Source organism: Rhopilema esculentum, chromosome 3 (assembly GCF_057945365.1).
Source record: "Rhopilema esculentum isolate cy_ngs chromosome 3, ASM5794536v1, whole genome shotgun sequence".
Classification (NCBI taxonomy): domain Eukaryota; kingdom Metazoa; phylum Cnidaria; class Scyphozoa; order Rhizostomeae; family Rhizostomatidae; genus Rhopilema; species Rhopilema esculentum.
The window spans coordinates 576,970-601,853 of record NC_142817.1 but is presented as its reverse complement, the minus strand read 5'-3'; the positions used below and the strand labels follow the sequence as shown (position 1 = coordinate 601,853).

General features: G+C 35.0%; 3 protein-coding genes and 1 long non-coding RNA gene across 7 annotated transcripts in view; 2 read left to right on the top strand and 2 right to left on the bottom strand.

Annotated features, from left to right (window-relative positions):
• Positions 1 to 6,311, top strand: part of LOC148960478 (uncharacterized) — a 28,831-nt gene extending 22,520 nt beyond the window's left edge. The window contains exon 2 of the long non-coding RNA XR_016144653.1: positions 6,154 to 6,311. This is a non-coding gene — a long non-coding RNA (uncharacterized LOC148960478). The remainder of the gene's footprint in view (positions 1 to 6,153) is intronic.
• On the bottom strand, positions 1,694 to 10,663 carry LOC135692488 (uncharacterized). Its single transcript, XM_065210628.2, has 7 exons — positions 10,387 to 10,663; positions 5,048 to 5,309; positions 4,468 to 4,555; positions 4,146 to 4,223; positions 3,758 to 3,852; positions 2,917 to 3,028; positions 1,694 to 2,141 (listed from the first exon to the last, which is right to left on the bottom strand). The coding sequence occupies exons 1-7, from the start codon at positions 10,508 to 10,510 to the stop codon at positions 2,067 to 2,069; spliced, it is 834 nt and encodes a 277-aa protein (XP_065066700.1). The 5' UTR covers positions 10,511 to 10,663; the 3' UTR covers positions 1,694 to 2,066.
• A 436-nt stretch (positions 10,664 to 11,099) lies between these two features.
• Positions 11,100 to 15,139, top strand: LOC135692489 (uncharacterized). Its single transcript, XM_065210629.1, has 4 exons — positions 11,100 to 11,233; positions 11,618 to 11,682; positions 12,555 to 12,636; positions 14,302 to 15,139. Exons 1-4 carry the CDS (start codon positions 11,136 to 11,138, stop codon positions 14,447 to 14,449), a joined length of 393 nt encoding a protein of 130 aa, XP_065066701.1. The 5' UTR covers positions 11,100 to 11,135; the 3' UTR covers positions 14,450 to 15,139.
• Positions 14,099 to 19,459, bottom strand: LOC135692486 (mitochondrial inner membrane protease subunit 2). 4 transcript variants are annotated; one of them, XM_065210626.1, is made up of 6 exons: positions 19,231 to 19,459; positions 17,320 to 17,423; positions 17,028 to 17,093; positions 16,355 to 16,457; positions 15,760 to 16,030; positions 14,099 to 14,260 (listed from the first exon to the last, which is right to left on the bottom strand). In XM_065210626.1, the coding sequence occupies exons 1-6, from the start codon at positions 19,366 to 19,368 to the stop codon at positions 14,235 to 14,237; spliced, it is 708 nt and encodes a 235-aa protein (XP_065066698.1). In that variant the 5' UTR covers positions 19,369 to 19,459; the 3' UTR covers positions 14,099 to 14,234. The 4 variants fall into 4 exon arrangements, with proteins under 4 accessions (XP_065066698.1, XP_065066697.1, XP_065066696.1 ...); XM_065210625.1 differs by lacking the exon at positions 14,099 to 14,260 and adding an exon at positions 14,592 to 14,719; XM_065210624.2 differs by lacking the exon at positions 14,099 to 14,260 and having other exon boundaries at positions 15,287 to 16,030; positions 19,231 to 19,456.
• Between the last annotated feature and the right edge of the window lie 5,425 nt (positions 19,460 to 24,884).

The window sequence follows — 24,884 nt, the reverse complement described above, 5'->3', positions numbered from 1 at the left end:
CTCGCATAATTGCTTTCGTTTTTTCTTAATTGGCTTGGCAGTTCTACAGTTAAACTCCTAAACGTCTACAGCGTCTTTTGTCAGCAGGAGGCTAGTTTCGTTATCCGTTAAATCGTAATTAAGTGAACTTACCACAGTTAAGAGACAATTATCACAGAGAGCTGGGATTTAAGAGAACTTTTTCCTTGAAAATGTGCAGATTCTGCTGTCTTTTACTTAAGAAGGTTTTCTCCGACCAAGAGCACGTGTTCGTTTACGTGAATATGATGTCAAAAATGCAAAAAACCTAACGAAGACTTTGCCGATAATTTTGGGAAATTGGATTCTGTAAACTGGGCAAGGAAATAAGATTCCTAAAGGGGTCGTCCCGAAAAGCCTACGAACATTAATTCTTTTAGCAGATCATCGCCCACAACCTTGAACATCTGTCCTGACTGATGCAAATGGCTCCCAAGTTCCAAACCTGAATTACATTCTTTTTGAAACTTTTTAGAAACGTTTGATGCATGTGATGAATGCTAAATCAACTGAAACGGCTAAATAATAATGAATGGAATTCGATTACAAAAATTAGGGCTATTATTGCAACCATTTAGAAGTCTGGATACAGACTTGCTTCTATTGCACGTTGAATAAGAAGACAAAATAATTCTTATTGAATGGTAGGAAAAACTTAATTATGTCATTTCCAAATTACTTTGCTGTCGTTACTTTGGCAAATGCACCCCTGATGTCCTGAATGCCGAACTAATTTTAAAGCAAAACTCAGCGGTTTTATTCCAGGTGCTGCTTTCGAATAAATCCTCAGGCACAACTATCGCCGTGGTGGAGTCTGGTTCATCTTGTAACGATAAAGCAGTCATGGGATCATGAGTGAAAGACATGTCTCAGGGTTAAATATCTTTTGTTTATGTGGGCATCATATTACACAGAAGGCAATCATTTGCTTCAAAAGCAGCATGGAAAAGTTTTAAAAAGCGGTAATGCGGTAAAGCGGTAAAGCGGTAAAGCGGCAATTACTGAATCAGGCACAGTGCAGTATAAGCACGATACTGTAGTTTTGTAGTAATGTATGGTAAGTTTTGACGAGTTTAAAAAAGTATAGCAGAGAAGTACCACAAGCATGATCTTTGGGCCCTGTTAAACTATGTTTCATTTCAAATGATGCTAATGTTTCAAATAATGCTAATGTGCCATTTGACAATACTCAGTTATAAAAAGTAATAAATTTTCTATAAGCATTGGAATTAGTAACCCCAGAACCAAGAACACTACATTTTGAGTTAAAAAGACTTTTGCAAGAAAGCGAATCAAAATCGTCTTGCTCTTGGAGACATTAAGAATCTATAAGATATTTGCAAAACAAAAGCTACCTAAATCAGGCTTCTCTTCTGTCGCGGTTCAGATATTATTTCTAGGTTGGGTAACTTTGGAAAAATATCTTGATATAACAGTATAAACCATAGATGACGTAGAAAAACCATACTAAAGGCACAACTCATTATTGAAGTAACAGAATTCTGTAAGGAAACCAAGAACGCAAAAGGAAGAAGCAAAATCAGGAAAAAAATTGAAAGAGCATTTTCGGAATGTAGATGTTACAAGAGAAAGAAAATAGCGAAGAAAGAATAAGAGCGACTGAGCCCGAGTAGTAAGAAGAAAGCAGATGGCAAAGAAACAAAAACTACGAAGATCAGCTTTTATCTCAAAATCTTTGCATTTATCTCAAAATACAATGATGACTTTTAGAATTACCATGACTAACTGTAAAGGTACATAACTCTATTTTCAAGGTAGGGGACTACATACAGTCATACCATTAGAATTCAACTCTTGGATCTTACATGGCATTCCAACTCCATATTTCCTTCGTTTAACAAGGATCTGAAGATGATCCTTACACACTAATAGCGTATAATTGTGATTTATGTTACCTATAAATGTCGGTAGTTATACCTTCTAAGTACATCTAAGAAATAGGAATCACGAGAGTTAATTGAAATTGTTGGTTCATTCTAATCATCCACAAATCAAACTCCAAAAAGTCACACTACATGGATTCTGCTCTAAAAATTGAATACCTTTCTATAATCCTTCACTGCCGTTTCTCCCCTTGTCTCTCTAATGTAATCCAAAATTTCCTAGAATGCGAACAACACAAAGCTTTAAAAGGTAATCTGGCAAAAAGAAAAATCATTTCTTCGACAAAGTAAGAAAGGATTTTCGAAATTTGAACTCTCGTGAAAATGGCTCTTACAGCACAGTGAAGCTCTAGGCAACGTAAACCTACATAGCGATGCACAAAAATCTTGAAAGAGCATCCATATCATTTCTAACTTTAAAAGTGCCAAATCGTCTTGATAATATAAAGCCAATTATTTGAAGTATACAGAAAATGAACACGAATTATATTAAACATATAACAAAAGAAGAAAGGACAAAAGAAAGGACTATATAACATTTTATTTAAAGTGTTCAATGGGGCAGTTTAAGAAACAAACATCGGTAAATAACAATCAAAGATCATTACAGCGAAACTCAGACGATTACTTATAGCAATTTGAAAGCACTTTGACTTTTAATGAATGACTTAGAATTTAAAGGGCATATTTCGCATTAGCAGTTGGCTAATAAAACAAAAGCGTTCGATTCCATGCTTTGTACTTAACAAAAGAGATAATTGTATTGCATTAGCCAATCATGTTCACGACACATGCCCTTTAAACCAGCTTTCTGGTTTATTTACGAACAGTCCCTGGGCATTAGGTGAATAGAACGAATCGCAGATGTATGACACTGAGTAAAAAAACCTCCATTTTAGTTAACTGAATCCCACTTTGCAAATGTCTGATATTTGCAACACTTATCACAACTATCATATAATCAAAATATATAAGCACTATGTGGCAAACTAACCAGAATTTGATATTTAGTATAATCTTGTCGTTTTTCTTTTCCCCATTCCAGAAGCAACTTCTTTTCAATTTCCAATTCAAAGCGCTGCTCGGAGGTCAGCGGTATCTTATCGCTGCAAGAAATGAAATATAAAAATCTCTCTTACATTCTAAAGCCATGGAATTGTTGTGTTGTCAAGTGGCATATAAAATGTGTGTTCACAGGGTGTCTGTTTGGGCAAATAATCACTACTGAGTGTCGCGTTGGTACTCTCTGCATTAGACTTGAATTATTTCACCAAGGAAGATTAAGATTGGCAAGGATCATTCTATGCAGGAGATGTTCGACAAGCTTCAATTTTGAGGGTAATGGAGATCGATGCATGAAAATATCGTAGCAATCAAGCATACTCTGCCATTAAAAAAACGAAAAAATTAAGCAACCAAAGATATCTGAGTAACAGAAATAACATTTTAGCTAGGCTCGAAAGTAAATAACGCCGAAAATAATGAAAGATAAAGAAGCCAATAGAGTAAATTTTCTTCCACCTAACAGTGGAGCCAAGGCCCAAAAAGCAAAGCAAAGCAAACATCAGAAATCGTTTGCTGTCGGCAATATCACTAAAATTTCAGCCACTACTTACAGCTTAACATTGACGAAGGAAGCTTTCAAAATCAGAGCGTGGTAACTTCATGTGATCAATTGTATTGCAGCAATACATGACCAAGCATTAATGGGTACACCATCAGCATTATTCCATAGAAACTATTTTCATGAGGTATACCATCTCTTTTTACCACCATACAATACAATGCCTTAAGACGGTTAAGTCAAACAAGCAAAGGTGCAACAAAATACTTACTTAATAATACTTGGTTTTACTTTCATCATATGTCCAAGTGTGCTAGCTGTCCATAGTCGAGGGTCGCTATCTCTAAGTTTTCTAGCCTCATCCTCCTACAATGAGATAAAAAGCAGACCATGATTCAAAGATAAAGCCCTGCTTACTGATCAGAACCACTCTTTTGACAATCTGAAGAAAGGGAATAGATTATATGAACAAACCTTACATTCTAAACATTGACTCTCTCTATAAGAGCTATTATTCCCCATGACGCCAATCTTCTCCAATTTCCAAAGTTGTCAAAGCAACAAAATGAAATGAAACTGAGGCTGTATTTGTTAGAACATAAAGGTTACACATCAGCATGCTGAAAAAAGTTTGAAAAACATGATACATAAAGTGCTACCTGAGCCATTGTCATTTCATCACTATAAAGACTGACAACATTGGGCTCCCCAAACCAAGATGGTCTTTCCCATGATAACTGAAAAAAAATTTTGATATCACAAACACTTCCTTAAAAGTTACAAAGCATAAGGCTTCATTAATCTGTTGACGAACTTTTCAATTTCATTAAAAACTGCAACATTGTACATCCTATGGAATAATCTTATAAAGATTTGTCACAATGGCATAAAAATGTTATAAACCAAACAAATATCTTAGAATTATTGCTTGAGTTGAAGCCAACTCAAACTTCTTCATGATGCCTAGGGCCATTTTCTTACCCTTGTTTTCTCTTTTGGATAATTTGGTACAGGGTGATAGCACACAACTGTATTTTCATCTCTAGAAAGGAAAACCTCTGGCTGTAGCCTAAAAAAACAAACATAAATATATTATTAAACATATGATAACATATGATTTTTTTTTAATCTAATCAATATAAAACTGAAATGGACATGTATCCAAATATAACTAAAAACAACTATAACACAACATATGCATATACTACAACACTTAATATTGTATAATTCTTAATACTAAATATACATATACAAAAAAATCCTCAAGCCTGTTTCACATTGGATGCCATAGGAACATATATATTAAGTAAGCTTGTCAAGGAAAGAGGTTTTCTATCAAAAAGAAACATTGAATTGTACTATAAAACACATATAACAGAGATAAAAATTGTATCAATTCAACAAAGGGAAAATAGTGGAATTTCCACGCATGAAGGGTTAAGGCTGGCAATTTTTAAAATGGCTGACATCTTTTGTTTAGGTCCCATAATCCTAGAAAAAGGGTTACCAAAGTAAAAGATAGATTAAGCCACAGCAACATCTAACAAGACTAAAGTATCACCTATTTACTGTTTCTTTTTCTTTTGGCAAATTTCTTATTCTTGAAGATGTAAACAAACTGAGATCCTTTTCTTGTTTTTCAAGTCGCATTTCAGCTTTGATTGTCTCCTCACTTTTTGGCTTTCTTAGTTTTGAAACAAATTCTTTTCTATCAATAGATGCCTTTCTCCAAGCTGGAATACCAACTGTTCTTGGGCTCTGCCTTTTATCAAGAGATATTGATGTGTGGAATGTTTTTCTTATACCATGGACTAAGTTGCATCCTTTAGATAAAAAGCACAACATGTAAAAAAAGCATCAATGCTTGATAAGAATCCATACACATTTTCTGGCATTTTATGCATTTGAGAGCTAGATGAAAATAGTTGAAAACAAGAAGAGTTTGTGCTAGTGCTCATTAAAAATTCTTTGTGGAGAGTTAACGCAGAAAAATTGTGTAATTTTCAATGTCAACTATTCATAAAAAATACATCATTAAAAAATTGATTCTAGCAATATCAGGCCTTCCCCAGAAAGGCATGTGATCGATAAGGTGAGAAAAAAACAGGAATTTGTGTTTCACCAGTCTTGTCCACCATACTGGGTCATTGTAATAATTTTGAAGAGCTGTTGTGACAACAATTGTATGAAATAAAACATGGACCAAATTACCATGGCATCAAGCAGGGGCGGCTTACAGCGTTATTAGTGTTATTAGTCTAATAACAGTTTCCCAAAGCTATAGGCTTGTAATGGCCTTCATTATTATATTTTCATACACAATGATTTGGATTTGTGCTCAAGGCTCTGCATGTCAATAGACTTTTATTGAAATTCTTTCGCCTTCAATTTCCCTTTGAAAATGTCAACAATGGCCCTTGCTAACATCCTCGTTATTAGGATTGTGTGACATATTTGTCATAGAAAACAGGGCATAAAGCCAGTGTAGTTTACTTGCATGTTATTAGCCTCCTTGGTCTAATAATGCATTTCGGGAAATGCACCTTACTTCGTAAAACAAAATCGCAAACAATATAACTACCACAATTCAAACTGGTTCTGTGCACTGGTTTGTTTCTCAAGTTTTTTTCCGTTGGTAAAAGTCTAACAATTAACATTTCTTTCTAGGATGGCCTACAGGAAGACTTCGATTCTCTAATAAAGATTGTTACAGTGTTAACGAGACATTCCCATGGCTTTGCGGGGAAGAAAAAAAAATACTTATTTTCGTGCCCAGGTCTTGTGATGGGAGATTTTCAGAAGGTAAAATTATCAAGTCTTTTTAAAAGTATTTTTAGAGCTCCAGGATGGTCTGTTCTTTCTGTCTTTGATGGCCCCATTATTAGAAAGCCATTTCTAATAACGCAGTAGCTGGGGCCATGTTGATAAAACCTATGAGGCATCAAAGGTAAGCCGTGCCCTTAGATCGCATGTTTGTAGCAGCCCATCCCTGTGCTGGCAATCAAGGCTCTGTTTTTGAGGTTGGCCTGGAATGAATAGGGGATTGTAGTTTTGAATTAATTTTTATGGCTATCAAAACCACCGCTATACCTATGCCCCAAGTCTACATTATTTTCCTTTTTCCACAAGAAAACAGACTCAACATATCAGGTGTTTAAAAGCTGAAATTCCCTGCCAAAAACGCGAGTAAGGGGGGGGGGGCCCTCCATGCCTACATTGCTTGACTGACTAATAACAGTTTATTTCTGGTGCCAGCCGCCCCTGGTGGTATCAAGGCTAGAAGCAGTCCGGTAAATTTCATTCTTACCTATAGGGCATCAGAAACCATTATTATACAATAATTTGGATTCATTTTCTAGTCTATTGCTCATAAAAACTAACTCACTTTTTTTACCATAGACCTATGTTGGCATGCACATGATTCTAAAATACCATAATGTCAAAGACAGCATTTTTTTGAAAAATATTAGGAGTGAACTTGACAAACTCCGCATACTGAGCATCTACATACTGAGCAGTATGGTAAGAAAGCGTAAAAGTTTAAGAGCAATTTATTCAAACATTGGCCAATCAAAAAAACTGGTAGCATCCCATAAAGCTCATCATATTGTTTACAGTACAAGGAGAATCCTTCTATCCAATAAAAAAATTGCCTTCATACCAACCAAAAGAGTCATTGCTTTCCCTTGTTAGTGCTTAGCTATAGGCTCTTGAGCCTTTCCTTAGCATTACCAACTAAAAAAATTAATGAGAGCAAGTTTTGTGAGTCTTCTCAAGAAATACAGTAGCTCATGATTTTTTTCATGTGACTTTCAGCATAATCAAAACCAATTAATGTCTTTTAGACCTACTTAAAGGAGAACTGACACGCAAAAATAACTTTGGCTTATTCGATGCAAAATTTGTCGCTTATTTCAAATCTGGAAAAAGTTTTCTTCTTAGATTCGCCATTTTTCTGATATTTGCACTTTTATCCGTCAAATACGTCACAGCCAGGACTCGGGAATTTCCCGAAGCGGAAACAAGATTATCGCCAGGAGTTGTTAAAATTCTCGGTTGACGTCACAAGTGACATGTTAACAATGCCGTTGTAAAGGCTTTCACCGCAACGGTGAAAGTACAAGTGAAGTTTCGTGTTTTATTGAAAAAAGTCCGCGGTGAAAAGACAAAAAATTGTCAGGCATTTCATTTATAAGTATATAGAAGCTAGAAAATCCCAGCTACATGTCTGCTAAGACGCTTATATCCACATAAAATTTATTTTCATGCCATGATATCTTCGAACCAGCATGCTTTGAAACATTGAAAGGACCTCTAAGCTTGTGAAAAAAGGAGTCGACTTTGTTTGAAAACTGATACCGTTTCTTCAAAGTTTTTATTTTTACAATTACAAAAAAATCGCAACATGGGGGGTGGGGGGAGGGGGTTGAAGCAGTAGCCAAAAGACAAACGAAATCTAGTGGAGACAGGGGTAAAAGCGATCCTGCAACCTGCTTTGGGTGCAGAAATATGAATTCAAGAAAAAACCTTGGTTGATGGGAGCTGCGAGTGTGACTAAATAATAATTTCACTGAACTTGATTATTGTATTTTAACAGAGGTTGAGATACTAGGGAATAACCTAGTCTTGCAAAAAGCCCATCCCCCACCCAAGTCAAAATTGCTTGCAAAAGAATATAATGCGCCGGTTGATATTCCTATGACAGCTAAACAGCATTTTCTTCGACTAAGAAATCAAGTTCTTTGACTAAGAGCTGAGAGCCTATTTCGTAAATCCAGATCTTTCGACTGCCAGGTAACTTATCAGTTCCCGAAACCCTTCACGCCGGGTGAAAATGGAATAAAATCCGCACAAGTCGACTTTTAACCCGCCTTTACTATTCAATATCACTATACAGTTAACGCGTTTAAAACATTGAAAAACAATCATAGAATGTTATATTAACAATTAATAACTTGCAGTTCCGTTTAGGGCATCATGGGCATTTTAGCCAATTTAGGCCATACAGACAAAGCAGTCTGGCCAAAGACGCCTCAATCTGAAATAAAATTCTAGTTTTACGATACCTGATCTCATTTAGATTGTAGCAATAGCATTATTTTTAATAGAAATCCCATATCAGTTTGTACTTCCAGTCTGTTCTTTGTTTACAATATCGTCACTGTTGAGCCATGGGACGACTGTCTGCCCAAGCGGCAGCACTGGTTGGTAGCAAAAACTCAGACGGCTGAAACTCTTCATTTGTTTCGAAATCAGTGTAATAAAACTCCGATTCAGAGTCCCAAACTATTGAAAAAGTCAATTATGTGTCAAAAATGCAAAATTAGCTCCTTTCACATGCACAAAATAAGCGTTTGTCCGCAGCATTTTGTTAAAGGTTTCTATAGAGAAACACAATGCGTGCTGAGAAAATGTCACTTGTGACGTCAAAGATGATCGCCCACTCGTGACGATTTTCGCCTCGAGTCTCAAGTTGTTGGAACAACTTTCAGACAAAAACAAAATTTGGCTGGCGAAAATGACTTTTTAACTTACTGATAATAATGTTTTGAGAAACCCTTCCAAAATAAACCAGAACATCAAAATGCTGCAAAAATTCTGCACTTTTTTCCATTATCATTTTTTGTTAAAATGATTAACCTTTGCGCTATAAGCCTTACGCAAATCAACTGATGTCAAATAAGCAGAGAACAGCAAAGTCCTATAAAACCTGGTAATTTTTTACAAACTGGTTCTTGAGACACAAATATTTTTGAATAAAGAGCAGTACAATGTGTTTACTTTCAGTTGGTAAAAATGTTAACAGTTAACAGTAAACAGAAAAATGTTAACAGAAAACAGTTGGGAAAAATGTTTGCATGGAGCTGCCACTGATCGATTATAAAACATTAATGACATTTGGTAACATTTTATCAGATCAAAAATTTTCTTGGAAAGCAGACATATCATTCAGTGCAGGGCCATAAAGCCATATTATTTCTTTACCGCTGCAAGTCTTGCTGAAATTGGTTGATACGAGGGTACATTCACAATTCTTTATCATTTTCCTTGCAGTATTTATTGACACCTTTAAAAGTTTATGAACATTTTTTGCAATTTTGCGTAATGATGCAAATAAGTTTTGATGCAAATTTGATTAGAGCAGAACGCTCAGACGTTGGTGTCCCGAGAGCTGATCTTGCTCTTTTTTAACAGTGAAAAATTTTTTAGACTTCTTGTTTTTCAAATCTCTTTGCATATCTCGAAAGCGACACAGTCTTTAGGCATCTAAACCAGACTGGAAACTTTGCTTCTTGTGCGGACAAGTTTACTTTGAAAATTTGAGACTGCGCGCCTGAAATCATACACTCTTAGTTATCTTTATTGTTAATGGTATTGTCTATTAAATGCTATTGTCTAGGGATCTAGGGGATTTTGCACGGCCAATATGCAAAAGCGCGCAGATGTGTGCGCAGGCAATATATTGCGGGCGCGCAACAAAGTTTCAAATCTGGCATCTAATGATACTAGGAATTTAATGATAACTTTTCCCCATCATTGTGATAAAACATTATTTCTAGACACTGCTCAAAAGTCAATTCTTTTGTTTCGGTTGCTACCGTCTTGAGGAAAAACCTTCACAGACTTTGCTTGCATATCGATAAGATTATTTTTTGAAGAATAAATAGATCAAAGGCCAAAAAAACTTCCAAGAAAAAATTCGAGGAAATTGACAAAAAAGTTTTCATGAAGACTGACTTTGAAATTTGTAAACAAATTTCTCTAACAACAGATTCGCAACCGAATTCTAAACTATCCGAATACTTTCGTGAGGGGAAGTGTATTGTAATTAAAATTAATACTTATTTTTTCTGAAAAAGATTTAGAGTTTGACATAAATAGAAACAAATTCAAGTTTACCAGCAGTCACCAGGATTCTACCTTCTACTCCATTCCACAATGAACCAGAAAAGCGCTTGGATATGTTATTGAGCAACAGACGTTCCATCTTCAATAAATGTGTCAAATATGAAGGAGTCGCCATTTTCTTCAACAACCATTAGACCACGGTCTCTTTCTGGAGAGCCACATTAGGCAACCTCGGTTTGATTTACATTGTGTTGTCAAAGTAACAGCCTCTCTTTCATAGAAGCAATTGTTTTTGAATGGCGGCGGCAAATTTGTTCTTCCTCATTAATTTTTTATAACAAGAACAAGAAAGAAATTTGCATAATGCAGAATCTCTTTCAAATCGTAAATAATAAATTCGATTGTTGTCAGTGGTTACAGGATTCCGACTTCTTCGCCTCATAAACTCCTACACAGTTTCCAATCCTGATTCAAGAAAGTTGTTTTGTTCACAAAATACTCTAGAGGAAAAGACAAAAACATCGTACCGCACGTTGTTTTGAAGTCAAAAACCTTCCTAATTTTGCCCCGGCTGTGCGAGTATTGCACAGGATGTCAAAGCTCTTCTAATAAGACGTTGGTGCTTCGCTCAATAACCTTTAACTGTGACAGATACATGCACGCGGGAGTAGATTTGACCTTGCACCAGGACATTTCCTAATTCGTTTTGCAGGTGATCAGATACCAAAGCATTTGACTTGATTGCAAAACACAGCACAGATCATCTTCACGAACCAAAAAGAGGAAGTTCGTTCAGAAAGATGTTCGAATTTGTTGGTCGCTGTTTTCACAGTAATATATGGGGATTCTGTTCGAGGAAATCAAAATATGTTGGATTTAGAGACGAAGAACGCCGCCAGTAAGAATACTCAAGTTATTTTATTCTTTGCAACATTGGGTATGGTATGGTGAATACTTTAGTTATGATGGATGGTATGAGCAAGAATTCTGACAAAAGTGTTAAGCTATTTATTACAAACATAGCCACGGAAACCAAAGTTGCATAGTCGGTCATACTTAATCAAAACAAAAAGCAATAATTTACATAAGTCCAAATGAAATCCTTGCGGTGGTGAAGAGAACTCCATATCTTCTTGGGCTTTTCAAGATACCGTTTGTCTGACAAGCAACTGTTGCTGACTTGCAAGAGACTTGGTGCTCTACATGTGTATTACTTTGATGTAAGTTGGTTTGCATTTTAATCAATATTTCAACTTTAATATCTCTTTATCATACTTCAAAGGAAACAAGTGAGCCTTGATCCTCGATTAGACCCTGCTTGGGATGCAGATGTAGATGCCCTCAATGGTATGGCTTTTGCTTTTTTACTTATTGTATTTGTTTCACGTCCTAATAAGTGTTGTTTAGCTTAAGAATAATGATAAATTGTTCAGGCTTCTCACTGAAATACAAACAAGTGTATTCTTGTAGATGGTTTACTTTCAGGATGGAACAGTTTTTAGGGTCGCAGACCACAGGTCCACCCAGCCTTCACTTAGAGTGTGGATCTAGTCACCAGCTTCCAGGCATAGGAATCATAAGGTGTGGTCACACAGGAACAAGGATACTGCTCAATAAGCGTAGCTTCTCAGTGCCCCAAAACTATAGATTCAGATACGTAGAAACAAATATCAATTACTGATACAAATTCAAAAAAATATCCTTTGCAGGGTAGACTTAAGGTCACATTTTTATTTGATTTTCATCAAAACAGATATAAATGTTTCCTATTTGATTCATTTTGAAAGACAATGAGAAAAATGAAAAGGGAACCAAATAAAAAAAGAAAGAAGGAAGAGGCATATAGACAGCAAGAACAGCAAAAATTGATTTCACTTCATTCTAGCTTAAAAGCAGTTAAGAAAAGGGACCCCAATATTACAATACCACCTTGTAACATTCTTGTTCAAAATTCAGTTTAGCGAAAACGGAACAGTCATGCCACCAATTGTCTTTTCAGATTAAGCTCTCATATTTTTCATAGGTAGATAATAAACACTTCCTACTTGCTGACAGGATATGTAATTATTAAAGTTTCACCTTTTTTGTCATCTTACAAGCTTGTACTTGTATTAAAGTAAACATCTATGTATGATACTATGACAACTGTTTCTGTTTTGTGTTTTGTTGAAACATACAGAAATGAAAATTATGACAAGGAATAATTTATTCTTAATTAGAAATGGAGTACAACTTAGTTGCTGAGCAACCAAAAGGAATCAAATTAGAACTACATGATCCAGATACAATAGAATCACCAAGGTATGCTTTGCTAGAAACCATTTTCAATGCAAAATTGAGGTTATTAAACCATTTTTAATGCAAAGCTGTGTTTAAGACAAACAATAAATTTATGGATTTTAAAACCTGTAAACCTTAATGACGATGACGTAACATAATATTTGAAACATTGCAGCCTGAGAGCCTTTTGAATATAAAAATTAACTCTTGTGACATTGGTGATTTAGGTTCTTAGAAGATCCTTATTCCAAAAAAAATAATTTCACAAATAGCATACAAGTTTTTTAACTTATTATGTCTCTGGAAATAGTTTCAAGAAAATGCACACAAAGAAATTAAAAATTGATGAGAAATTAAAAGAATCAAAAGATAGAAAAGAATCGCCAGTTAAAACGTGGTGTGATAAAAAGCATGTTAAGGGAGCTTTAGACGTGTGAGCAGAGAGAGGCACTGGATGCTTCATGAGGTGACAGGAGCAGAAACAATAGTAAGGGCACCTCAGAGTGTCAAGTTTGCTTCCAAAACAAATGGGGAATAGTCTTTTAGCTCATTGCAAAGCCTTAGGGGTTGTAGATGATGGCCCTGTGGAAGTAGAGAAATTTTGTGTTGCTCCACCCAACCATCAAGGGAGGCTGGACTCTACTCTATATTCGGCAAGAACAAAAAGTTGTTCTGATGACCATAAACATGGTGTGATATAACGTTGGAACTGTTGTTGTTGTTGCCGACACCAGCAGTGATATAATTCTACTATTGTTGCTTCTAATAAGAAACAACTCTTTTCAAAAAAGCCTCAAAAAGCTTGTTACTGAAATTTTAGATTGCACCAGGGCTCCCGTAAGGATCTCATAAGGAACTTAAATCGCTTAAAATCTAATGACTTTAAGAAGCTTTCAATTCCAGCTGCTAAGAATGTGTGCATTCTAGCACTGCTTACGAAACTCAAGCCAAGGCTTCAAGAAATTTTTAAAGGATTTTCAACTAGCTGGGATTTAAAAGGGCCCATTAGAATGTCCTACAAGTCATTATGTTGAAAGCATCAAATATGAACACAGTGCTGCATGAAAACTTCTTGATTCAAAAAACGTCTTGAATTAAAGATCTTTAATCCCTTGACTGATATATTGAAAATTCGGAGACATCGTCGAAGGCAAACTGAAATCTCTTTAGCATTATTGCAAAGGTCAAGAAAAAAAGGATTAATGATAATTTTTTTTGGTCAAATTGCTTTGCAAATCGATTTCAGTTTTCAACAACACGGAAAATATTGACTATTCTCTTGCATATAGGTATCAAAGACAATTTTAAACCTAGATTTCATTAGCTTTTAAATATTAACATGAGTTGATATTGCTTGGAAGTCTATTTCTTGGAAAGCAACTTTGCTGCCCCCATGCCACCCCGCACCACTAGGGTGACATGGGCAGCTGCCCCCACAGCCAGAGCTGATGCCAATGGGGGCATGGGAGGGTGTGTCACCCCCTGTAAGGCTGCTGGTGTCAGCCATGCCCACCGCCCTTGTGGATCCAGTTCCCCTGGCTATGAGAGATGTGCATGTGTGATCGCATGCCCAATATTACCTGGACATGGATTTTTGATAAGATGTTTGTCTCTTTTCATTAGCCGCTCAAGCTTGAATGATTTTCTAGAATATCAGATATTATTCTATCAACTCTTGATTTACAGAGAAAAGGAATCTGATGAAGAAGAGAAGACTCCTAGCAAAGCTGACTGGGGTGATAAACTAACACCACATGCCTTGGACATAGTCAATCAGAATGAAATGTCAGACTTGATTCCTGAAGATAAATCTGACAGTGCTTCAAGTTCATAGCATGAATTTATTCAACTATGGTAAACATTTATTTAACACAACACATAAAAACTAAGATTTATTAATTTTAATCCAGATAATTATTCTAAAGGTAAAGCAACACAAAGTCAATTTTTGCACCAATTGTTTCATAAGCTGTTTGGTTTTTGTTTTGTATGGACCTGGTTTTCTGATGAAACCAAATTAATTTTAGAGTTTCTCAAATAGATTTTCCATTTAATCACAATTTTTTGCCAATTTAAATTACTGATTTTGCGTGTTGCCAATTTGCTGTTGATAAAAGAGTCAACGTTAAAAATTGAATTCTGAAGATCATACACTGTTTCAATTACCTTACATTACATTAAAAGGAATATTTTTGAATTACAAAAAAGTTCAACAAGATACAAGTATTATAACTTAACTTTTTAAGGTAATAAAAACATTCAGAAGCATATATGCTTTCCACACATTATATTAACTTTCCAAGTCAACTTTAGAAATTTTGCATTAAAGTTTAATGAATTTTTTTTGTACTATTCATTCACTTTAAATTTGGAATGGATTGTAAATAATTAATTAGTCTGGGTTTTGCAAATGTATAAATTATCTATAAATATGCTGGAGCAGTATGGCATTCTTCATTAGAGCTAGTTTACATGTGAGTCAATGCATCATTCTGTGATTAAACAAAGGACTGCTGTTAAAGAATTCGCCATTCTTTGAATTAAGCTTGCTGTCCTATTAGACTGAACCAAAATCATCATTAAGATTCATTTTAAAGCTTACAAGTTGTGTTCTTACATAAAAACTTCCAACTTAACAAATGTGTTAGACCATAGTTACATATTGCATCATTGAACTGTGTTTCTGTATTATAAAAAAGTTTTTATATGCATCAATAACAGAATCATACTCAAATTCTCAGCAGAATAAGTATAATGGTAAGTTTTGAAAACAATCACTGCAAAAAGTGTTGAATAATTAGATAAAGTTACAATGTTGCCTTTATCAATGGTTGTAGTACCCTGGAAAAAATTACTTTTGGAGGCATCTTTTACGAGTAGTGAAAATGAAGCAAGGAAAGATTCATTGAAATTTCACTAAAAAATTAAACTGTTAACTTGCAACAACAATGACTTTTTTATGTTCATCACTTAGAATTTTGCTGCTAAGATCTTCTTTTCCACTGAAATCTCCAGAAGACAAGATTTTACTACCCACGCTTTCAGTTTCACTAATGGCAATGCTTGCGTTAATAGAGTCTTTGGTAAAATCTTCAACACTAACTGTAGAGTTACTATTGATGTCACTGAACAAATCTTTCTCACCTACTGTAAGACTGGTATGTTGTTCTTTAACATCCTTGTTGCCAAATGATGTAATAGAAATTTCTGGTCCAGTCCTGGCTTCACTTGCACTGTTGCAATCACTATCCTTTCTCTTATCATCAGTTTTCTTCAGCATTTCACTAAAAGTGCATTGATTGAATGATCTTTTTAGTGGTATTCTATCACTGTCTACAGATCTAGTAATTTTCATCCATCTCTTTGGAGGCCATACTATTCTTGTAGCAATTCCATTCACAAGTCCAAGTGAAACCTACAACATAAGAGAACTTAAGATACACAACTCCTGTGAATAATAATAAAGAAATTAAATTTGTGAGGATTTTGCAAAATCTAAAGGTGAAAATAAAATTTAAAGTTTAAAGATATAGACACATGCACAAGGCCTTTGTGAAGAAAAACAGAGAAGAAAAGTCAAAGGCAGTAAGCACCAGACTCTATATTGATAAAAAATTCAAAATTGCTCAACAATAAACTATTTGAAAAAATATTCTCATTTGTCTATATATTTGATTTAAATTGTTTCAAAAGTGAAACAATTTATGAAACAGATAGTCAGAAGAATCGTTAGACATACTGGTCCAAATTTATTTGAATCAAAACTTTTTCCTCTGTTATCACCCTCTAGCCAACAATGGCCTTTTGGAATAGAGACATAGCGTTTCTTGTACCCAAGAGTTCTGCAATGATAGAATGCATCAACAACATAATTTCTAAAAACATTTACTACCAAGTTGTTTTAGTCACATACCATACAAATGCACCAACAAAAGCAACATGACTGACAGAAAAGCAACACATTTGATTACTTTACCATAATTTTGATAGGCCCCTTCAAATAATCCCCCTCTCTTATACATCAATTTTTGAATAAGCTGTCAGATTTTGAAAAGCTGCCAACTGTTAAAAATTCTCAACATTGATTTTTAATTAGATCTCTTATATGGTTGCATTATTTGACTCAGGAAAAAACAAAAGATGCAAAACCAATCACTGGCAAAAACTAAGGAGAGATTCTTTGTTTGGCATGATTGGTTGTCTGATTTTAGTCTGCCCATGCCTTTAGATTAAGCCACATTTGCATAGATTCTGTGACAATAATTTAAAAGCTTTTTAATCCAGTTTATCATTTATCATATTGTGTAAGCCCCCTCTTGACAAAGCCCTCTCTCAAATAATATCCCCTCTTCAGCATCAACCATTGAATAACTTTTTGGTATTTATATTCTCTCCAAGGCATTAACACTTACTTGACTACGTCACCCTCTAAACCAATGACTCTTTTAATAAGTTTGACATCTGGATCTGATGGCGACCTTCAAGACAAGCAGATAACAAAAACTTTACAACACAACATCTCAGAATAGGAAGAGGTTGCTTTCAGATGTTACTTTTAGTTTACCCTTATCTAGCATTGGAAGAACTTATCACATATAGACAGGTTATAAAGCAGGTACCACTCTGGACTTGATAACATCTTTGAATGCATAAAACAAATAAGGTAGCTTAAATAATATATAGGCAGTACCCATGTTTACTTACGTCAAAGAAACAACATCTCCTCTTCTAATATTAAAAACATCCTTTGATGACCAACGATCAATAAGAACAACATCTGATTTCTTATTTTCAGGATTTAATGCAGGCTACAAGAAACAAGGGAACTGGAACTAACTAACATAAAAAGGAAAAGGATTAAGTGTTTTGCCTACAGATCTTCAAGTTATGATCTGAGTGTTGCCTACAGAAATTTTTTTTAAATATTCACTATGGACATGATATTTTGTTTTATAACCAACAGTCTGCTAGTGTGAAAAAGCCTGATGCAATGGCATTATAATGTTATTAGAGACAAACCCTCAAGGGAAAAAGTTGAATACTTTGGGAATTAATATATTTAATCTCAAACTCATTAGTTAGCTTGAAATAATATCTTATTAAAAGAAGCTGAAATGTGGGAGTGGAATGTGCACTGAGATATATGATGGATATTGAAAAATAGTCCTCTTCATGTTCATTTTCTTTTGAGGATGAAGGACTATTTCAAAAAAAAGGTTACAAGGAGTATGGCAAAATTTTTATCTTTTTTAGGTAGATATTTGTACCCAAAGGTCTTTTAATAGATTGGTAATTTCTTCATATTAGTGCATGGGTTAATTTGGAAGTTAGCTAACGGTATCTCTGAACTGTGACAGTACAAAATTCCTTTGCTTTGGTAGCATAGTCATCTTTATTCTGGATAGCAGAGCAAAATAATCTTGGTTCCAGAGTGCTAGTGTAAATGGAAGTGTTCCAACAAACTTGCATGGAACAGTGTAAACGGTGTCTCAAGTTGCTAATATAGAGGGTATATAACCTCAAAAGCAACCTAGCAATCCCTTTCAATAAGGTATAGTTCTGAATGAGTTACAAACAATTGGAACTATTTACACAAGGCAAGGTTGTGCAAACACCAACTTTAAACACGTTAAAAAAGAAATAAATCTGCATTGCAAGGATAACCAAGTATAACATTAGATAAATTCTTTCCTGTTGCCTAGAGGACCTTTGCAGGTCTCATGGGAGTTTTCTTAGCTTTCTTATTTGGCATACAAATCAACCTTAACAAGAAATGTCAATCTAATCAGTAATTTATCTTATGTTCTCTCATTTGGTTCTTTAAAAGCATCAGCCAGTAATACTTGTGGAAGCCCCCGAAGTTGTATTCTAAATGTGAATTTGATAAGTAGACTATGTCAGGTCTATCTAGTGTTTCCATTTACCAATTCATAGAGTATATTATTTCAATCACTTGTGGGGAAGTCATGACGAGAAGGATGAGTTTTTAATCATCTTACTTTTGTGTCATGTTACCTTTTTCTAGGTCTTCAAGACAACCAAACAAGAGCAGACCAGAACAAAGTCAAGAGTCGGTCACACAGGTGAATGGTCTATTTTGACACCTACATCTACCAATTACTGCCCTCTACAAAGAAGATTTTGACAGGGTGACAGGCCATAGAAGGAGGTCATAAATATGTTTGCCAAAGAGAGTCAATTGAAAACTGTGTGATTAGAAACCAGGCCAAGGCAAGCCAATAGTCCCGTCCAGGTTTCTGGGTACCCATATATTACATGGTTTCTGGGATGGAGGAATTTCACACAAGCTTCAATTTTGCAAAGGTTGTTCACATTGTATTGAATTTTCACCCTGGCAGGCACAATTGAAAATTAGCAAAAATTGATAAGCTATTCACGATAAATAACGTTTCAGCAGATTTTATCAGTATTTATTAGCATTAGCATTAGTGTTAGCTGCTGAAACATTATTTATCATGAATAGGCTAATCAATTTTTACTTATTTTCAATTGTGTCTAACAGGGTGGAAAGGCAATACAATGTGAATAACTTTTGCAAATTTAGATAACCTAAGATTGTTGTGCCCAACTGCTGACTGAAATAAGATGTTTTACCTGCATTGAGATACCATCCACACGTGCAATACAATATCCATAGTCTGTTAAAGTAATATAAATCGGCAAACCAACGATAAAACCTGTTGCAAAAGACCTCCCATATCTCGTAACTACCTGCCAAACCATAATGACCATCACACTAGCAGAGCAGTATTTCTCAAGTTAATAGTAGGCCCTTTTTTACCCCAATCAGAGGCTGTGCCTCGTTACAACCAGTGATAGTAACCTAAAAAGCAGGGTTGCCAGTTTGGATTTTTTTAATCCAAATTCTAGAAATTTGGATTTATGAAAACGTGTTTGGCTTTCAAAATATGATTTGGATATGGCCAAAAATTTGGCTTATTTTGGATTTATATGAAAAATTCTCAAAATTTTTTGAGCATTTGAATTTTTAACAGATATTTCGGTTAACAGCTGTTTCAATTTAATTTGATAACACCTTTCAGGTTTCCTTTTTAAGGTAGAACATGATGTGTGAAGTGTCATAACATGTTTATCCCTGGTGCGATGTAATCATCGCCGACGAATTACGATATATGAAAACCAGCCTTTAGCATAGGGTTATTGTCCCTGTTTCTTGTTCTCTTGCAATCATGGCTAAATAGAAATCTTCGTACGAGGACCACGAGACAAATATTTATGGGTTAAACAAACTTTCGATGGATCACAAAACGCTTTTTGCAAGTTATGTCACCAAGCAATAATTAACATTAATTTGCAAAACCTTTAGATGCCTCGTTTTGATTTCTTCGCTTCTATTGTTCTAAAACCTCGTTTTCATATTTGGCTTAATTTGGATTTTTGACACACAAGATTTGGCTTTGGCCAATTTTGAGACCTGGCAACCCTGCTAAAAAGTGAAAAGCCGCGATGTAACTCAAAAATGGTGGTAAACTCAAAAATGAAGTAAAACTTTTCCCCTTACATCCATAGTAGTATATTCAATATAAAATTACCTATTTCTTCTCGCTATATTGAATTAAGTGTTTCATGAAAGTCTTTTTTAACATGAGTCAATTTTCTATAAAAATGTGAAAAATCAGCTCTATAATTAAGATTGAGAAACATTTCAATGCCATAGTTTAAACACTGAGGTTGAATTTTAGAATGTTCGATGTTGTAACTCATACATGCAGATTTACTTTTTTGCGAAGCAATTCATCAGTACACGTTATGTTCAGGGATGTAGTTGTAAAATTTTAATAAGGAGGGCTCTATGAGATTTCTAAGTTGTTCTTGTCATTGCAATTTGATAATTGAACATGACAGTGCCGTCGGAACGAAATTCATATTGGGGGGGGCTGCCCATTTTTTCCCTTCTCATTCAGTACACTGTTATAAAGGAAACATACTACAGTTTGACGATTATTTGGGGGGGGGGGCTCCAGCCCCCCGGTTCCGACGGGCCTGCATGAAGAGGGTTGGCGTTCTTTCCGATCATTGGTTGAGCAGCCAGGTATATTGCCTGTTTGAATGACAGCTAAAATAAGAACAACACCCATACTATGAGAAAGGCCAAGGAGAAACTTCATTGAACAATGGAAGTGAGGGGGTAAAGAGATTATATTGCACAGGGATCTAGTGAAAGCCGCCACCATGTTTGGCGGAGAGTAAAATTTTGAGAAATGACATTCTAAGGATGGCCAAAAAATAAATCTAAAATGTTTACAGCATCGATAAAGAAAAACTTTCTTTTTAATAATCATGACCCGTTGGTTGGATTTTGAATTTACACATTTTCTTTCCTGGGAATTTCATCAGCTAATGAACTGTACTTCTTAAAATGTCGAGTTGGGAAAAATTGTATTTTTCTTATAAAAAAGAGTGTAGTGCATCAAGTATTACAATTAGACAGGACAGAGTCAAATATAATAGCAACCGGTTGTTGATTCAGGCAATTAACCCCATTTCTAAATGCAACAATAAAAAGCAACTGTCTATGCGAAACTGCAACTAAAAAACCTTTTATAAGAATATAGTCTAAAGAATATTAGGCTCAAGATTACTGAAATCTAAGAATAATTCAAGAAGAATGCAAGGCTCAAGCTTCATCAAGAAATAAGTTTTTGTTTATTTGAGTTTTTTGAAGTTTCACGCAGTATGTGTTGAAATAATTATCAAATAAGAAATAAATATTATATAATACTATATTATATGAATAAGAAATAAATATAAAATTTTTTGCTTTGTAAATATAACATATTGTAAATTTGACAAGGGAAATAGAATTAAAATAATGTAAAAGAGAATCACAAATTGCGAGGGTAGGGTGGGTTAGAAGGGGCTGTGTAGCGCATTTTATCATGTTTAGATCTATTGTAATTATTTACTTTTTTCTATTTTATGTTAATATTTCTTTTAGTTTAAATGCATAGCCCCTTCTAAACCAGCATTGCTGAATGGGCTACCATGCTTAATTAATTGAAAATGATCTGAAATGAAATGAAATAGATTTATCCGGCCTTTGGAGTCATTTACACTATAATGCGAATCAGTTACATCTCATGTCGCTTAAGAATAATTTAAGAGCAATTTTAGCCCTAAAATAAAAAAATAGAGAATATGATACTCAGTAAGAAATCTTTCAATAATTTTTTTCTGTCTATATATGTGAAACTTTGTGTACATTTTCATGCATAGAAAGCTTAAATGCGTTTAAATCTGTCAGTTGCATTTCTTTTCTTTTTCTGGTTTAGTTGTCAATGGCTGACCTATGATGAACAGCTTTATTTGAATTACATCGTTCTTGGCTGTATCCAAGCCAAGCGATGAGGGGGGGGGGGCTGAGTTTCCCCACTTTTATCGAAAATTTTAACAAGTGGAGCTTCGCCCACCCCCCACCACTACATTCCTGGTTATGTTATGGTAAGGAATCAAGCATACTTTCGCCACTAATAAAATTGTTGGATGTATTTTCTACTGTGGCATTGAGATAAACATCTGTACCCTTTGGTGAAGATTTGTATGGCTTAGTGAACGGTTATTTTTTAAATAATTTATCGAAGAAAATTGGCCAAAACTGGCTTTATGCATGGGCTCCGACACAGGCTGGAAATTGGGGACCAAGGGAAAATTTAACACACACAACAATAGATTTTGTGAAAATTTCTATTGCTTTGCAAAAAAGTGGGGGTTGGGGGCCATGCCGCCCGGCCTCCCTTCGTTGGAGGCCCTGTTATGGCCAAAATGTAAGCAAACCATCTGATTGAAAAATTTCCCCTTGCTCACAGAATGAAAACGTCTGAATCAAAGACCAGGGTACATGAGAGATGGATACGGTAGATACGGTGACAAACTTCTATATTTGCTCAATATGTTTTTCAAAACGGAATTTATAGCGGGAGGTTGGGTTTCAAATCAGGAGAACGGGAAAAAACTCCCAAATCAGGAGAGTTGGAGCCTTTGGGTGTAACTAATACAGTTACCAGCTTTTCATTTGGTTTGGCAACCTTTTTAGGGCCCCCGGTTGTTCAACTTTTTATGATAAGTATGCGTCCTTAATCGTAAGAAAACGTTTTGATTTTCATACTATCCGAGACAACACCATAGTTGCCAAAGAAGGATGAGAATAATTTTGAATATAACTATTTATAATTATATTATAACTAGTCTTGAGCCCCTCTCCTTACCACGCTATTTTTCAAAGACATTTCTAGAAAATCGTAGCTAGTTTTCCATTATACATATTCTTAAGATGAACAGCAAAGTTACTTGCTTATATCAATTAATTAAAGAAATGTGTCATTAAATACACATAAATTATGAAAATTTGAGCATAAGTGCACAAAGCAGTTCTGCAAACACATTCACGTTAAAAACAGAAAGTTTTTTAAATATAATTTGATTTTTTAAATTTTTTGTCTGACTGTTATTTGAAAACCTAAGGGCAATTCTTCAGCTTGACCAAAATTCCAAATTTTTGGTCACCTGCTTCAGTTTATTTTTTATTTCTACAACCTTCCCCCTGGCCAGCCTGTTGTCAGGACACAGGGGCGTCGTGGCTAGTAACTCTTAGGGTTGGCACAGCTTGCAAATTTTCCCACAATGGGTTTTGATTAAAAATATGATGTCATCAAACGCATGCACAGTGTTTTTAAATTCAGCAACACATGAGAAACAATATGTATCTTCTGCAGCAAAACTTTTACTGATTTCTATAAGTCGGTTAGAGAAAAGCCAGAGTCCGTATTCGAACATTGGATAATCAAAATCATCAGAAATCAGTATCTGTGATGAACAGTAAAACTCGCTATAGTACTGATAATTAATATCTTGAGAATCTAAAGAAACGAAATGGACGACTTTCGGCGTATAAGAAGTGGAAATGGTGTGTCAGCAAACGTGCCGGTTACTTCATCATACATGAGTGTCAAATAAGTCAAGCTCAACATTTACCTAACCTCTCTTGGTCAATTGTTGACCACAACCTGTTTTTACACACTTACAAAAAGGTGCACTCGAATTTAATAATACCAATTGGCAAGCTTTGTGTACAAATGTACAGACTTGGATTGGCAGACTGAAAAATAAATAACCACGAGTTTTACTGTCTTCAAAAACTTTTTCTGTTTATATTTTCCTTTCCTTCTTATACTGATTAATTCCTTTGAACTTTCTTGGTTTCCTATGAACTACAAATACTCTTTTGCCGAACAAATACGAAACTTCCGACAAATAGCCAAATGGTGGAATAAGCACACGACACCCCTGTAGGGACAAAGTCTTGATATTGGGACTTATCGGGGTGGCTTGGAGTTTAAATAAAAAAGAAGTCCAATAACTGGATTTGCATAATGGCTTGGCCCGTTACTAAAAGGAAAGGGCCCATCACATTGACATTAATGCTGAAATTGTTTTTAGCGAAAAATTCGAAGTGGCAGTACAGTACCATGCTTTCTCGTACTTCAGCTTTTTGTGTCTTTTGAATGAACATTTTAAAATCTGTTATAATGTTTTCGTCGACCATATTATCATCGTTATTATCCAATTTTTTCCTTTCACCTGTCAGCAGTTTTGACGATTACATCCTCCCTAACTGGTCCAAAGGTTTTAAAATAGTTTCTTTCCTTTCCTGTATAATTTTGGATATTGATTAAATAGGTCTCGGATAACGTCTATGTTTCCGATGTTTTCTTATAACATGGTGTTGTTTCTAGTACTTGCCTTAAAGCCTTGTATAAAGTATATTTGGTTTATATTGACCTTCCGGGAGGGTGTGTTGGCCAAAACGCTGCTCTTTCAATTCCATTCATAAAATTAGTGGTAATTTAAGAGGTTGTTTATGGTATAAAGGCAGGGAAATTGACAATTTTACATTGCTTGATAGATGTATTAAGTTTTGAAGAGCATCCTTTTCTTCTTTCGCAAAGTTAGGGTGCCATGTCAGTTCGTATAAGATGGAATCATATCAACCATATCAATTTTTGAAGCTTGAATGTGTTAAGGTCGTGCGTTTGCGCTCAGACAAGAAATTCGTGCAAGAAAAACCCAATGATACCCTATTTAATTTCCAAAAAATTCTTGGGGCTCCTATTACCTGTGCATAGTAGTGTCCTGACATAACATGTGCTTTCTGCATTCCTGTAGCTATTATTTCATTTTTCAATGTTTTCTGTTATTTCATTTCTTGAGTTTTGTTATTCAGCCTGCTT